The sequence below is a fragment of the Oncorhynchus tshawytscha genome, linkage group LG07 (genome assembly GCF_018296145.1).
Source record: "Oncorhynchus tshawytscha isolate Ot180627B linkage group LG07, Otsh_v2.0, whole genome shotgun sequence".
Taxonomy (NCBI): Eukaryota; Metazoa; Chordata; class Actinopteri; order Salmoniformes; family Salmonidae; genus Oncorhynchus; species Oncorhynchus tshawytscha.
Genome location: NC_056435.1, coordinates 63728578 through 63743985, shown reverse-complemented (window position 1 = coordinate 63743985; position 15408 = coordinate 63728578). Strand labels below are relative to the sequence as shown.

At 41.5% G+C, this 15408-nt stretch overlaps 1 protein-coding gene across 5 annotated transcripts in view; it reads right to left on the bottom strand.

Moving 5' to 3' along the window:
* Nucleotides 1-10625: 10625 nt before the first annotated feature.
* tfap2c (transcription factor AP-2 gamma (activating enhancer binding protein 2 gamma)) overlaps nucleotides 10626-15408 on the bottom strand; it is a 19325-nt gene continuing 14542 nt past the window's right edge. For all 5 annotated transcript variants that reach the window (XM_024428066.2, XM_024428069.2, XM_024428064.2 and 2 more), the window contains 2 exons: nucleotides 12569-12710; nucleotides 10626-12227 (listed from right to left, as the gene is read on the bottom strand). In XM_024428066.2, coding sequence (XP_024283834.1) covers nucleotides 11933-12227; nucleotides 12569-12710 — 437 coding nt within the window. In that variant the 3' untranslated portion in view covers nucleotides 10626-11932. The remainder of the gene's footprint in view (nucleotides 12228-12568; nucleotides 12711-15408) is intronic.

Sequence of the window (15408 nt, the reverse complement as noted above, 5' to 3'; positions counted from 1 at the left end):
CATAATGTATTTTTTTGCAAACTGAAGTCTGAATTTAAGTAATCATGTAGTTTTTAAAAGGTTCTATTGTCTGATTACAATAGTTTTGCTGGTAACATAACAGATTACATGTAACTTATTACATACTATGCATTTGGAAAAGTATTCAGACTTCTTGACTTTTTCCACATCTTCTTACTTTACAGCCTTGTTCTAAAATGGATTAAATAGTTTTTTCCCCTTCATCACTCTACACAGAATACCTCATAAGGACAATGCAAAAAAAGTTTTTAAAAATGTTAGCTAATTTACTAAAGAAAAAAAAATGAAATATCACATTTACATATGTAAGTATTCAGACCCTTTACTCAGTACTTGTTGAAGCACCTATGGCAGTGATTACAGCCTCAAGTCTTCTTAGGTATGATACTACAAGGTTGGCACACCTGTATTTGGGGAGTTCCTCCCATTCTTCTCTGCAGATCTTCTCAAGCTCTGTCAGGTTGGATGGGGTGCGTCACTGCACAGCTTTTTTCTTGTCTCTCCAAAGATGTGTGATCAGGCTCAAGTCCGTGCTCTCATTGGGCCAATCAAGGACATTCAGAGACTTGTCCCGAAGCAACTTCTGCATTGTCTTGGCTGTGTTCTTAGGGTCGTTGTCTTGTTGGAAGGTGAACCTTTGTCCACTCTGAGGTCCTGAGCACTCTGGAGCAGATTTTTATCAAGGATCTCTCTGTACTTTGCTCCGTTCATCTTTCCCTCGATCCTGACTAGTCTCCCAGTCCCTGCCGCTGAAAAACATCCGCACAGCATTATGCTGCCACCACCATGCTTCACCGTAGGGATGGTTCCAGGTTTCCTCCAGATGTGACACTTGGCATTCAGGCCAAAGAATTCAATCTTGGTTTCATCAGACCAGAAAATGTTGTTTCTCATGGTTTGAGAGTCCTTTAGGTGCTTTTTTGCAAACTCCAAGCGGGCTGTCATGTGCCTTTTACTGAGGAGTGGCTTACTCTACTATAAAGGCCTGATTGGTGGAGTGCTGCAGAGATGGTTGTCCTTCTGTAAGGTTTCCCCCTCTCCACAGAGGAAGTCTGGAGATCTGTCAGAGTGACAACCAGGAGTCTTGGTGGTTCCAAACTTCTTCCATTTAAGAATGATGGTGGCCACTGTGTTCTTGGGGACCTTCAATGCTGCAGAAATATTTTGGTACCCTTTCCCAGATCTGTGCCTCGGCACAATCCTGTGTCGGAGCTCTATGGACAATTCCTTCGACCTCATGACTTAGTTTGTGCTCTGACATGCACTATCGACTGTGGGACCTTAAATCGACAGGTGAGCCTTTCCAAATCATGTCAAATCAATTGAATTTACCACAGGTGGACTCCAGTCAAGTTGTAGAAACATCTCAAGGATGATCAATGAAAACAGGATGCACCTGAGCTCTATTTCGAGTCTTACATCAAAGAGTCTGAATACTTATATAAATAAGTATTTATTTTTCATAAATTTGCAAAAAAAAAAATGTAAAACTGTCACGCCCTGGTCTAAGTATTTTGTGTTTTTCTTCATGTATTGGGTCAGGCCAGGGTGTGGCATGGGGTTTTTGTATTGTGGTGTGTTTTGTCTTGGGGTTTTGGTGTGTATGTATTGGGATTGTAGCTAGTGGGGTTATCTAGCAAAGTCTATGGCTGTCTGGAGTGGTTCTCAATCAGAGGCAGGTGTTTATCGTTGTCTCTGATTGGGAACCATATTTAGGCAGCCATATTCTTTGAGTTTGTTGTGGGTGATTGTCCTTAGTGTCCTTGTTCCTGTCTATGTGTTAGTTTTCACAAGTATAGGGTGTTTCGGTTTTCGTTACGTTTATTGTTTTTGTAGTGTTTGTTATTTGATTCGTGTTTTACGTTCGTTATTAAATATGGATCGAAATCTACAGGCTGCAGTTTGGTCCGACTCTCCTTCACACCTAGAAAACCGTAACAGAATCACCCACGACAAACTCAAAGAATATGGCTCACCCAGAACCCCACTGGCCTGAGGAGCAGATCGGGACTGAAGGACAGCTCGAAACTGAGGCAGCTCGGGACTGAGGGGAAGCTCGGGAGTGAGAGAAAGCTCGGGAGTGAGAGAAAGCTTTTTGAGAGGAAGCTCGGGAGTGAGATAACAAAATGTGGAAAAAGTCAAAGGGACTGAATACTTTCCCGAATGCACTGTATAATGGTGATGCCTTCACAGACCATGCATCAGACCATTAGTTCAAGACAGAACATGACTAGGGCTGTTGTGGTGACCCCATTACCACCACACCAGCTGACACAAGTCATGAAAGCAGTCAAATTCCAGTTGACAGTTTAGTCACAGTAAATAGGCTTCTCCAAGCTCTTATGCTGCTGCTGGTCATTAGAAGTCTACCAACTTGCTAACTGCTTGGTACTCAGCACTATTGTCACTCTAATCACTCTGACATCGATGCTAATTTAATGGAAAATCTATTTAAACACTTAATGAGAGCCCATGTGTTCGTGTTACATTTCTATAGGCTATGCAATTGCGCAAGAAAACAGAGTGATGGCCTCTTCTAAAAAGAGGAGGATCCCATCAGCTTTCTATAGGCTAGGCCTACTATATTCATTTCTCAACTTTCCTAATATCAAGCACATTCATCATATTTACAACAGGAGTATAGCCAACCTGGCTGGCATGAAAATTAACCACAGGAAAAGTGACCTCCATTCGCTATTTAAGTGCATAAATGACATGTATTTTCCCCCTGCCCCTGTTTCGAGAGGTATATGAAAATTGTCCATTCTAAATCAAAACAAATTTCACCCGTATATTATTTAGTATATGTAAAGACAAGATAAAATCAAGAACAGTCTGATGGGTGAAAATATTAGCCTATAACTTGTGAATTATATATTATCACTTGTAAATAATGCCCAGCTTTAAGAAACAATGCCTTTTTGCAACTTTTTAGAATCATAGTCGCACACCACATGTAGCATAGCCCATTGGCCTAAGGTTTGTATCACAACTAAAGTGGCCAAATAACTTCTTAAAATTAAGCACATTCATCCGCATTACAAGTGGTATAGAGTCTAACTGCCATTTGCGGTCACTTTTGATAATGGTGTTTTCCCACTAATGGAACATTGGGGCTTATAGCCTACTGTCATGTGCACACTGCTGCGCTTATAATGTGTATAAATAGCCTAATAGTTGATCAACATTTTAAGCTAAACGTTCTGATCTGTTGCATTCATTTGGGATCTATCGCATCCCACAACTGTCTCAGACTATGTTTGGAGCCACAGCCCTAGAATTGATGCCTTCACAGACCATTCACATTAATTTGAGACAGGACGTGACTCCTTCACAGACCATGCACATTAGTTTGAGAGGACATGACTCCTTCATAGACCATGCACATTTGTTTGAGACAGGACATGACTCCTTCACAGACCATGCACATTAGTTTGAGACAGGATGTGACTCCTTCACAGACTATGCACATTAGTTTGAGAGGACATGACTCCTTCATAGACCATGCACATTAGTTTGAGACAGGACGTGACTCCTTCACAGACCATGCACATTAGTTTGAGACAGGACGTGACTCCTTCATAGACCATGCACATTAGTTTGAGACAGGACGTGACTCCTTCACAGACCATGCACATTAGTTTGAGACAGGACGTGACTCCTTCACAAACCATGCACATTAGTTTGAGACAGGACGTGACTCCTTCATAGACCATGCACATTAGTTTGAGACAGGACGTGACTCCTTCGCAGACCATGCACATTAGTTTGAGACAGGACATGACTCCTTCACAGACCATGCACAATAGTCATGACGTTCAATATATCCTTGGATGTAACATTTATTACTTGAACTAGTTTAACTATCCTTAGAGACAGACTGGTTATAGGGCAGTTCTGGCAAATACAAGATGGGCTGATCCATCTTTAGCCCAGGTGGCTGGTCTAAATTGGGGATTTTGGGAAGAATAATCCCAATTTGGCTGATAATGGGTGCCTCGAGGGAAAAACAATTGGCGAGTTTAATAGCACCAAATGGGCGAGTGTGTTAGAATTGCCTGGGCCAATTTCTGGTCCCAGTTCATCCCTGAAAATTGTTCATCTCAAGTGTTCACTCTACAGTCACAAACATTACCTTACTTTGAAACCAAGGAGGTTAACTGTCTCAAGGTTCATTTGAAGGCATGATTGATTGTAAACAGACCAGAGAGGTTCAATTGAAGGCTGTATCTACTTTGTTTCATGGGTCATTTGAATTCTGCTACAGCATACAGTATCTTTCGCCGCAACGTGCTCTTGGTTATCTTTACTCTTCCTGAAATCTTTGTTGAGCAAGACATTGCCTGGACTTATTAGATGGTTCAGTGGTCTGTAAAGAAGTTGAATTACAATATACTAAGGGGTTGAATGACAATATACAGTTGAAGTCGGAAGTTTACATACACTTAGGTTGGAGTCATTAAAACTAGTTTTTCAACCACTCTCCAAACTTCGTGTTAACAAACTATAGTTTTGGCAAGTCAGTTAGGACATCTACTTTGTGCATGACACAAGTAATTTTTCCAACAATTGTTTACAGACAGATTATTTCACTTATAATTCACTGTATCACAATTCCAGTGGGTCAGAAGTTTACATACACTAAGTTGACTGTGCCTTTAAACAGCTTGGAAAATTCCAGAATTCTGATAGGCTAATTGACATCATTTAAGTCAATTGGAGGAGTACCTGTGGATGTATTTCAAGGCCTAACTTCAAACTCAGTGCCTCTTTGCTTGACGTCATGTGAAAATCAAAAGAAATCAGCCAAGACCTCCGAAAAACAATTGTAGACCTCCACAAGGCTGGTTCATCCTTGGGAGCAATTTCCAAACGTCTGAAGATACCATGTTCATCTGTACAAACAATATTATGCAAGTATAAACACCATTGGACCACGCAGCCATCATACCGCTCAGGAAGGAGACGCATTCTGTCTCCTAGAGATGAACGTACTTTAGTGCGAAAAGTGCTAATTAAACCCAGAACAACAGCAAAGGACCTTGTGAAGATGCTGGAGGAAACATGTACAAAATTATTTATATCCACAGTAAAACAAGTCCTATATCAACATAACCTGAAAGGACTCTCAGCAAGGAAGAGGCCACTGCTCCAAAACCGCCATAAAAAAGTCAGACTACGGTTTGCAACTGCACATGTGGACAAAGATCATACTTTTTGGATAAATGTCCTCTGGTCTGATGAAACAAAAATATAACTGTTTGGCCATAATGACCATCGTTATGTTTGGAGGAAAAAGGGGGAGGCTTGCAAGCCGAAGAACACCATCCCAACTGTGAAGCACGGGGGTGGCAGCATCATGTTGTGGGGGTGCTTTGCTGCAGGAGGGACTGGTGAACTTGACAAAATAGATGGCATCATGAGGCAGTAAAATTATGTGGATATGTTGAAGCAACATCTCAAGACATCAGTCAGGAAGTTAAACAATTTAAAGGCAATGCTACCAAATACTAATTGAGTGTATGCAAACTTCTGACCCACTGGGAATGTGATGAAAGAAATATCTGAAATAAGTCATTCTCTCTACTGTTATTCTGAAATGTCACAATCTTAAAATAAAGTGGTGATCCTAACTGACCTAAGACATGGAGTTTTTACTGTGATTAAATGTCAGGAATTGTGAAAAACTGATTTTAAATGTATTTGGCTAAGGTGTATGTTAACTTCCAAATTCAACTGTACTTTGTAAAGAGACAAATCTGAGAAATCTCATCTATAACATTGCTACAAAGTCACAACCAGAATTCCTGCTTCATGATTCACTGCTACCAATCCACTGTTGGGTTTTAAAATTATTTTATTCCTTTGGAAATATCAACACTATATGCTTTATGTTCTGTGTGTGTCAATAGGCCATCACATAGATCAGGTTTTGTCTCAAGTGACTTTTCTGATGCATAGAAATGAGCTGTGTCATGCACCTCAGTAATTTCCCTTCATTTTCTTTTCTTTTCTGTAATTTTCCACTTTTGCAATAGCAGAATGTACAACAGAATTTCATAAGGTGCTTCGTTTGGCTACATTTGAGTTGTATTCCATAAAACCTTTGCTTTTTGAAAATATGTGTTTGTAATTCTATCAGCCTAAATTCTTACATTTATAGTATGTGGGTGTCACACACTGATTGCCAGTTGGCATCACCAAGCCTTCCCATGATGCATTGGGCTGGGCTAGCTAACAGGTGGCTCCTGGGTGACTCCTGTCCCTCTCCCCCACAGAGTCCTCCCACTCAGTGCTAACGGCTAGCACATTACAGCAGCATTAGGAGTCTGTTAACAATCATTAACACCGTAGGCTTGGGAATCAGCCATGTGGTCAGCAATGAGGAGGAGACAAATAGAGAGAGAGGGAGACCTAGAGGAGAGAAGTGGAAGACAAATCAATCATCTTTTCATAATCCAAAAGGACCATAATCCATAGAAATTGAAGACAATACTGGACAAATGTCAAAGGATAATACTTATGCGAACAGACATTTCAACTCCATTGTTATGAAGGCTGTGTTTGTCAAGCCATTTGGGCTGTACAGTACCACATCTGTGCACATGTAGTTTGTTGACCAAACAGCTTGTTCCAATTACTGTTGCTGCTCAGTGCTAGATAGGTGGACAGGGCTGCCTGTGTGTTTGTTCGGGAGACGACAGACGCTTTTAATTTGGCTAGAGATGCTGTGTCGGCCATCTTGTAATTTATCTGTTTTTCTGTTGTTGTGCTAAATAGAAAGAGGGAGGAAGAGGAGGCCCTGGCGAACGGGGGGAATCTTGTCCTCGATAAAAGTGACCTCTTTCACATGCGGCAGAGTCCCAGTTTTTTAGCAGTTCCAGGAAGAGGGAAACATCCTTACTTTGGTTCCTAGCGGAGGTAGCTAGCAAAGCTAGTTCTCTGAGAAATCTAGACATCTGTTGTCTATGAGGGTAGTAAAGGGATAGAAGGGTCGCTGTGGCCCCGGCGACATTGCAGCCTGGACTGCAGCCTAATTGGTAGAATTTGTGAGGAGCAGGGAAGGGAGGGGTGTTGGGTCTCCTCTAGGTCTCCCGAGGAGGAAGAGGGACAGGCCACCATGTTCCCACAGAATGAGTCCAAAATAAAATAACAAAAAGCAGAGGAGTCACTTAGGCAGTGAGTGCAACCTCCTCCCTCCCCCTTCCCCACTTCCCTGGGTCTATGAGCCCCTCCACCCCACCCTAGCTAAACCCATTCTCATCTGTAATTTAGATGAATTTCTTCCACATTTTCTCTCCACATTTAGTTGTTTATCATCCCCGCTGTAGTTCGATGTCCTTGTTATTTAACTGACCCCCCCCCACTGACCCCCATGTTTTCAACCTTGTGCTATTCAGTGGTCGAGAGGTTCAGTACCGATTAGAGCGACTGCAAATGACTCTTAATGTAGAGCAGCAGAATTAAAAGGCGGTTATGTTGCGTCTGTTAGGAAACGGTTAAGAATTGAGTGGATAAAAGAAGTGATGAACTTCTAATTGACGTTGACATTTCTTCTATGAAACTGACATTGACATTTTGGAATGCAGTCAATCATACATGAACACATTCCCACTGAGGGGCTGTCAACTGAACCCATTTGTTAAAATCAAGACAGGATAGTTCATTTGCCCAAAAAATGTGACACACAACTTGGGTAACAATTGAGGATTCTTGTCATCTTTGAAGCCAGTGAATGTTTCATGATCTGTCCTCATCTATCTTGAAACAACAGTGTCATGTTACTTCTCGTGACCTAAATAGAAAGGTCATCGAGTCACGGCTGACATAAAATACGTTTATGGCCCGATGAATTGAGAGTTGATAACTAGCTCCGGGCGTCGAAATGAGATCAAACAATTATTATATATTAGCTCATCAATTATGTTTCGGAGAACAGACGCAAATTAGAATCAGTTACAGGTACGAGTAACAGGTCCAAACTTGCTTCACATATAAACCACCCTGTGTTGATTGAAAATGTGTGAGTGGGTGCAGCAGTTTGGCCATATAGTGATACAACTAAAAAACATAGTTTTATACTGCTGAACTGTCATGCTTCCTTTGCTGTCAACAAAACACCATCAAAACAAATAACATGTCTATGAAAAAGGGGAAGGAGGAAAGGGGTTTTCCATGACCCTTACTACCATGTTATGAGTGGAATATTGCCAATGCAAATGAGTATCTAGTTGTGATGAATGTGGGGAAGTGGAAGGAGGAAAACACTTTACAAGTTCATCAACAGGCACAAATACAGGATCATTCAGCTTTTATTGAATATTGTACATGTTGTCATGTAAAGGAGTGAAACGTGTCAAGCTAAAGCCTAGCTACATAGATGGCCAAGCTATCTCTGACATTACATTCTGAGTGTATGACAGTAAACTCACAAAACTAAGACATGGAGGCTTTCCAAAGGCCAAACAGCGATGGTGAGAACCTTAAACGGTTACTAATAATAACTAATAACTAATAATAACTAATAACTAATAATAACTAATAACTAATAATAACTAATAACTAATAACTAATAATAACTAATAACTAGTTTGTGGCTTAAGCTGACAGCAAAAAAGCAACACCTGAGAGTAGACAAACATTAACAAGAGTTTGATAGTGGAGAGAAAATAAATAAAAGCTCCTCTGGTCGAAGAGGAAGGAAGTGTTGCCGTAACCGTGCTAGACCAGTAATCAAAGACAATTGAAGCAGTTCCTTGTCTCAGCTTTCAACCCCTCTGGAGAAATAAATAAATGTAACTGAAGGCAGTTACGGACAACCGCTAGCAGAGTTCAGCTACAGCGGGGTGACAGGTCTGGTCAAACAGGTTCTAAGGGAGACGCTCCTACTTGTTGGGCTGCTAGACATGACATGAGTCAAACAGCAAACTATTTGTCCAACTAGGCGGGTCTGTGTCCAAATACCCATACTAGCGTACTACATACTTAAACTGCATACTCATTTCAGTGTTTGATCTACTGTGGTAGAATTCGCTTGTCTTTTCCGATTCGCGTGTTTGATAACAGCTGATAATCAGATAAATTGACGCGCTGTACCAAAATGAACGAATGGGGTTCAACGCAGTTGCACATTAGATGGCACATTTTGAGTACTAGTTTAGACATTTCACATACTATAAAACATATTTTCGCATACTATTTAGTACGCTAGTATAGGTATTCGGATACAACCAATGGTTTCTTAGTGAACAACACCGCAGGGCACAGGGTAGTAAAATAGGGATGTCAGTAGTAACACATTTCACTGAGGCGTTGGATAGCCCAGATAAGAGGTATGTTGTAGGCTTCCTACATACCATACCGTATGTGTCACTTAAGTGAAAGCTACTCTGAAATCCCGCTGTAATCTTGAGTCAAATGTCTAACATGGATAATCGTATGATACATTTGTTTCACATGGGGGCAGGGATTTGTGTTGTGAGAGTTGATGTGATCCATGTAAATAGACTTGCTACATGAATCAGTGGAAGATTATTAAGCTGCCTTGCTCAAGAGTCAACACATTGAGCACCACAGCACCTTTGTTCAATGGTTTTTTTCCTCACAGATCAAAATGGTCTTCCCACTATTGTGAAACATCCAACTCACACATTTGTCAGTGTGTCACATGATAAAGTAGAGATCCGCTTAAATTAGGTAACACATGAAAACACCTGTTCCCCAGATGGGCATATGGATGTGAAAAGGGGGAACCTCCTAAAAAATAAAGTTCACAAAATGAACCACAGTTTTAGGGGGACAAACAGGTATGTGTGCTGTGCACCAAATGGTTAACTAAGTGAAAACATAAACTAGCAATGTTTGGCTCGGACCTGAGTGCATGACCCTCAAATGAGTCCTTTTTCTACCATTTTCATGCACCAATCCACATTCCTTATTTGTGTAGCTAAATTACTACATATAATGATGCCCAATGTTCCCATTATTTGTGGGACTCTTACTGTTTATTAATAGGAAAATCTTCACACACATGACTTGTCCATAATTTATGAAACACAAAGCTGAAAATCGGGCTGTTGTACTTTGTGTGTGTATGTGTGTGTGCATGAGTGTGTGTGTGTGGTTGCGAGAAAGAGAGAAATGGAGAGGGACAGAAGTCCTCTGACAGCTCATTAATGTCTATGCAAGGCTCTATGCAAGGCTCTATGCAAGGCTCTATACAAGGCTCTATACAAGGCTCTATACAAGGCTCTATGCAAGGCTCTATACAAGGCTCTATACAAGGCTCTATGCAAGGCTCTATACAAGGCTCTATGCAAGGCTCTATGTAAGGCTCTATGCAAGGCTCTATACAAGGCTCTATACAAGGCTCTATGCAAGGCTCTATACAAGGCTCTATACAAGGCTCTATACAAGGCTCTATGCAAGGCTCTATGTAAGGCTCTATGCAAGGCTCTATACAAGGCTCTATACAAGGCTCTATGCAAGGCTCTATACAAGGCTCTATACAAGGCTCTATGCAAGGCTCTATACAAGGCTCTATACAAGGCTCTATACAAGGCTCTATGCAAGGCTCTCGCCCAGAGAGGAGAAAATCAACAAAGTCCTTATAACAGGGTTGTCTTTTTATTACTTTTCCTAGGACTTTAAAACAGTTTTACACATATTCAAAAAGCATATCATACCCACTGCCTAACCTCTACATTATAAAAAGTAACCCATTTAGAAAAGTTTAACACATTGTAAAAAGTGAAGCCATACACCAGAATGATACCATTATTTACATATCCCATTAAATTACAACATCAATTAGAAAATATTTACATTCAGGGTAAAGGTAACGGACAAAAAAAAAAAAAAAAAACACTTCTCGAAAGAAATATAAACATTTTGCATACAGACACACACACAAACAATGAAACACATACACTCTTTCTGGCGTACTGGCTGAAAGAGATACAGTTCAGATGAAAATGTCTTATAAGGGTTGGATACATTTAACATCAATATTGAATAGTTTTTGTACTGAAGGTGAGGGATATCTAATCTGGTCCAGGACTGATTCCTTTTACATTGCAAAGTTTACAAATACTAAAGGAACCAATGGGCAATATGAGTACTTAAAGACAGGGTTCAAAGTAGCAAAGAGCCCATAGCCTTTTGTCACAGCCCACAAGTAACCATCTGGTATCAAACACTGAGTAACCATCCCTGATCCAACACTGAATGGCTGCTATTGCAAATCGCCTTTAAGGTTTCTGGGGAAAACAGACAAACACACAAACAGGCTTTTTTTCCAGACCTACTAAAAAAACTCCCATGAAAAAAACACAATAACACTGTACCCATTGAAGTCATTTTGAAAATTCAAGCAATGAATAAAAAACGAATGAAGTGGATTTTCTTCTCTTCCGTAGAAAAAAAGTGTCCTTTGGTAAGTCCAATGGGAACTGAGCACCGCGGAAGAGACACAGGAAATCAGTGGCTTTGCCTCCAGACAGAAGAGGGGAAAAAAGCTGAAAAGAATTCACAGCCACAGCAACCCATCTTGAAATGATGTCCTCTAGGGAAACAACAAAGTCTGCTTTCTGTTCCTTACCCCATGTCAACTAAGTCCAGACCCTTTGGCTGTGCACAATTTAAGCACCCACTACTACAGTAGGCACCAAGGTAGGTCGATCTCGCATTGAAAGCAGCCCAAAGGTGGTAGCCGGGCAAAAGCAGTGTTATTTGAGAAACTAAACTTGTAAACATTGGCCATAATGGGGTAAAATGTTCAATTCAACTGGGTGGATACACAAAAATATCTAGAATCGGAATCATACAGATCATTTTCGCTTCTACATATCGATGTCATAGAAGTCCAAAGGGGAAAGGGGGGGGCTGTACAGTCCAACAGAATAGTATTTCCTCATTTCCTGTGCTTCTCCATTTTGTCAGAGGCTTTGCTACCGTTGTCGGAGGAGCCCTGCGTGTCGCTGCCCGAGCTCAGGTACATTTTGTCCACCTGTTTGAGGGCCTCATTCAGGTAGTTCTGGAGGGAGGTCATGGCGGCGCAGATGGCTGGCGAGCCGAAGCCGTGGGTGATGAGGCTGAAGTGGGTCAGGCAGCCCTGGATGCCCTGATCCAGGATGGGCGCCGGCCGCGTGTTCCCCAGAGGCGAACGGTCCTGAGTCAGCAGATCGGTGAACTCTTTACAGATTTGCCTGGTGAAAAAAAGATGACAGAAATGTTGATAGCGAAATGTACATGACCCAGACATGGACTACTGGATTTATATATAGTTGACAATGATCCAATCAGAGAAGTACACGGTTTCATGTTGACACTATGAAATTGGGAGGTCTCAAAAGTAGCATAGTTATCAAGATGTTTTATAAGTCAAGAGCAGATTGAAAACTACAGAAATGTTTTTTGAAAAACTTTGAAAACCGAGTCAAAACTTCACATACCTTCAAAACCCTGCAGGGCTTTTATGAAAATTATATCCCTTAATTTGGAGGAGAGAGACAGATAGAGAGAGACAGAATGACAGAGAGAAACTCACTTAGCAGCAAGGAGCATGTTCTTGCGGGAGTTGACCTCATTACGTTCCACGTGTGGTCGACCAAGGTATTCAGCGATGGCCTTTGCCGGGAACTCTGTCTCACACGAGTAGCCAAAATCCCTTGCTAAGTGAACAGCTTCTCCTATAAAGACAAAGACACCGTTTGAAAACTCCACAAACAGACGCAAAATAAGACACCAAAACTCTTATCTAGGAGACCGAAATGCAAATGTGGTCTTGCTGACATACCACAGCCCACAGGGGCACTACATGTAGATAGTGGAACAGTGCAAGGAACAATAATCAGTCGTGCTCAGTCTCTTAGCTCGGGGGAAGACAAGCCACTGAGGGTGAATGTATCCCATCTTCAGGGAGGACTTCCTGCATGGTCTTTAATGGGCTGATGTGGCTAACTGCACCCGGACGGCCTGTAGCACTAAACAGAGTCACTTATTGATAAACACGCACATCACATGGGGAATGTAGCAATTCAGAAACGCTAGGCTTTAAGGTCAGTTGGCCCTCCTGGCAAGTGGAACACGTGATAACCAGCCTTGATTCAGACTTTGAAGGTCTCTAAATAACACCGGCCCCGAGTCATTCTCCTGCACCCATTTATAGGGATTAGGGATAAGAGGGAAAAAAGGAAATCACACGTGGCTATTGGTTAGAGGTGATTCAATTAATATTGGGCACACAGCTATGCGTCATTGTTTAGACATTGTCTAGCCGAGGTATGACTGATGAGGGCGTCAAAGATGGGATTGATAAATAAATGGAGGTGACTATTCTGCCTCAAAACAACGAACGAATCTAGACAAGAGACATCTTCATGAAATACTTCATGAGAGGAGATGGGCAGGGCCGTTGCTACATACAGTGGAAGTCAGAAGTTAACATACACTTAAGTTGGAGTCATTAAAACTCGTTTTCCAACCACTCCACAAATGTTGTGTTAACAAACTATAGTTTTGGCAAGTCAGTTAGGACATCTACTTTGTGCATGACACAAGTAATTTTTCCAACAATTGTTTACAGACAGAATATTTCACTGTATCACAATTCCAGTGGGTCAGAAGTTTACATACACTAAGTTGACTGTGCCTTTACACAGCTTGTAAAATTCCATAAAATGATGTAATGGCTTTAGAAGCTTCTGATAGGCTAATTGACTTAATTTGAGTCAATTGGAGGAGGACCTGTTGAAGCAATTTTAAGGACTACCTTCAAACTCAGTGCCTCTTTGCTTGGCATCATGGGAAAATCAAAAGAAATAGAACTGTTTGGCCTTAATGACCATCGTTATGTTTGGAGGAAAAAGGGGGATGCTTGCAAGCCGAAGAACACCATCCCAAACGTGAAGCACGGGAGTGGCAGCATCATATTGTGGGGGTGCATTGCTGCAGGAGGGACTGGTGCACTTCACAAAATAGATGCCATCATGAAGCAGGAAAATTATGTGAATATATTGAAGCAACATCTCAAGACATCAGTCAGGAAGTAAAAGCTTGGTCACAAATGGGTCTTCCAAATGGACAATGACCCCAAGCATACTTCCCAAGTTGCAAAATGGCTTAAGGACAACAAAGTCAAGGTATTGGAGGGGCCATCACAAAGCCCTGACTGTAATCCTATAGAAAATGTGTGGACAGAACTGAAAAAGCATGTGCGAGCAAGGAGGCCTACAAACCTGACTCAGTTACACCAGCTGTCAGGAGGAATGGACCAAAATTCACCCAACTTATTGTGGGAAGCTTGTGGAAGGCTACCCGAAACACTTGACCCAAGTTAAACAATTTAAAGGCAATGCTACCAAATACCAATTGAGTGTATGCAAACTTCTGACCCACTGGGAATGTGATGAAAGAAATCAAATCTGAAAGAAATCATTCTCTCTACTACTATTCTGACATTTCACATTCTTAAAATAAATTGGTGATCCTAACTGACCTAAGACAGGGAATTTTTACTGTGATTAAATGTCAGGAATTGTGAAAAACTGAGTTTAAATGTATATGGCTAAGGTGTATGTAAACTTCCGACTTCAACTGTATGAGTACACTGGCGGTCAGGACCACAGTATGTATTATTATGAATTTATTTTAAAAAATAATACTGTTGAGTGTTATAGTAGTAGAATTCACAAGGTGCAATGTCCAAACTTGATTGTCTATCAGGAGCTTTCCTCTTGTTAAATTCACTCACTGACAGTCAGTCAATTAGCCCATGTAGATTGGTAAATTAGTCTAGTTAGTCTAGCCAGCTAACTTGTAGTAATCATGGCTGAAATTACCGACCGGGCACACAGGTCATGTGCCCAGGGGCCCTGACTTCGAGGGGGCCCCCATTGATTTCGTTATTCACTCTAGCTTAGATACACTACACTTCCAAAAGTATGTGGACACCCCTTCAAATTAGTGAATTCAGCTGTTTCAGCCACATCCATTGCTGACAGGTGTATAGAATTTAGCCATGAATGGCCTGTACTAAAGAGCTCAGTGACTTTCAACGTGGCACCACCACCTTTCCAACAAAGTCAGTTCGTAAAATGTCTGCCCTGCTAGAACATCCCCGGTCAACTGGAAGTGCTTTAATTGTGAAGCGGAAACGTCTAGGAGCAACAACGGCTCGGCCGCGAAGTGGTAGGCCACACAAGCTCACAGAACGGGACAGTCGAGTGCTGAAGCACGTAGTGTGTCAAATTCGTCTGTCCTCAGTTGCAAAACAATACCGAGTTCCAAAATGCCTCTGGAAGCAACGTCAGCACAAGAACTTATTGTCGGGAGCTTCATGAAATGGGTTTCCATGGCCGAGCAGCCGTACACAAACATAAGATCAAA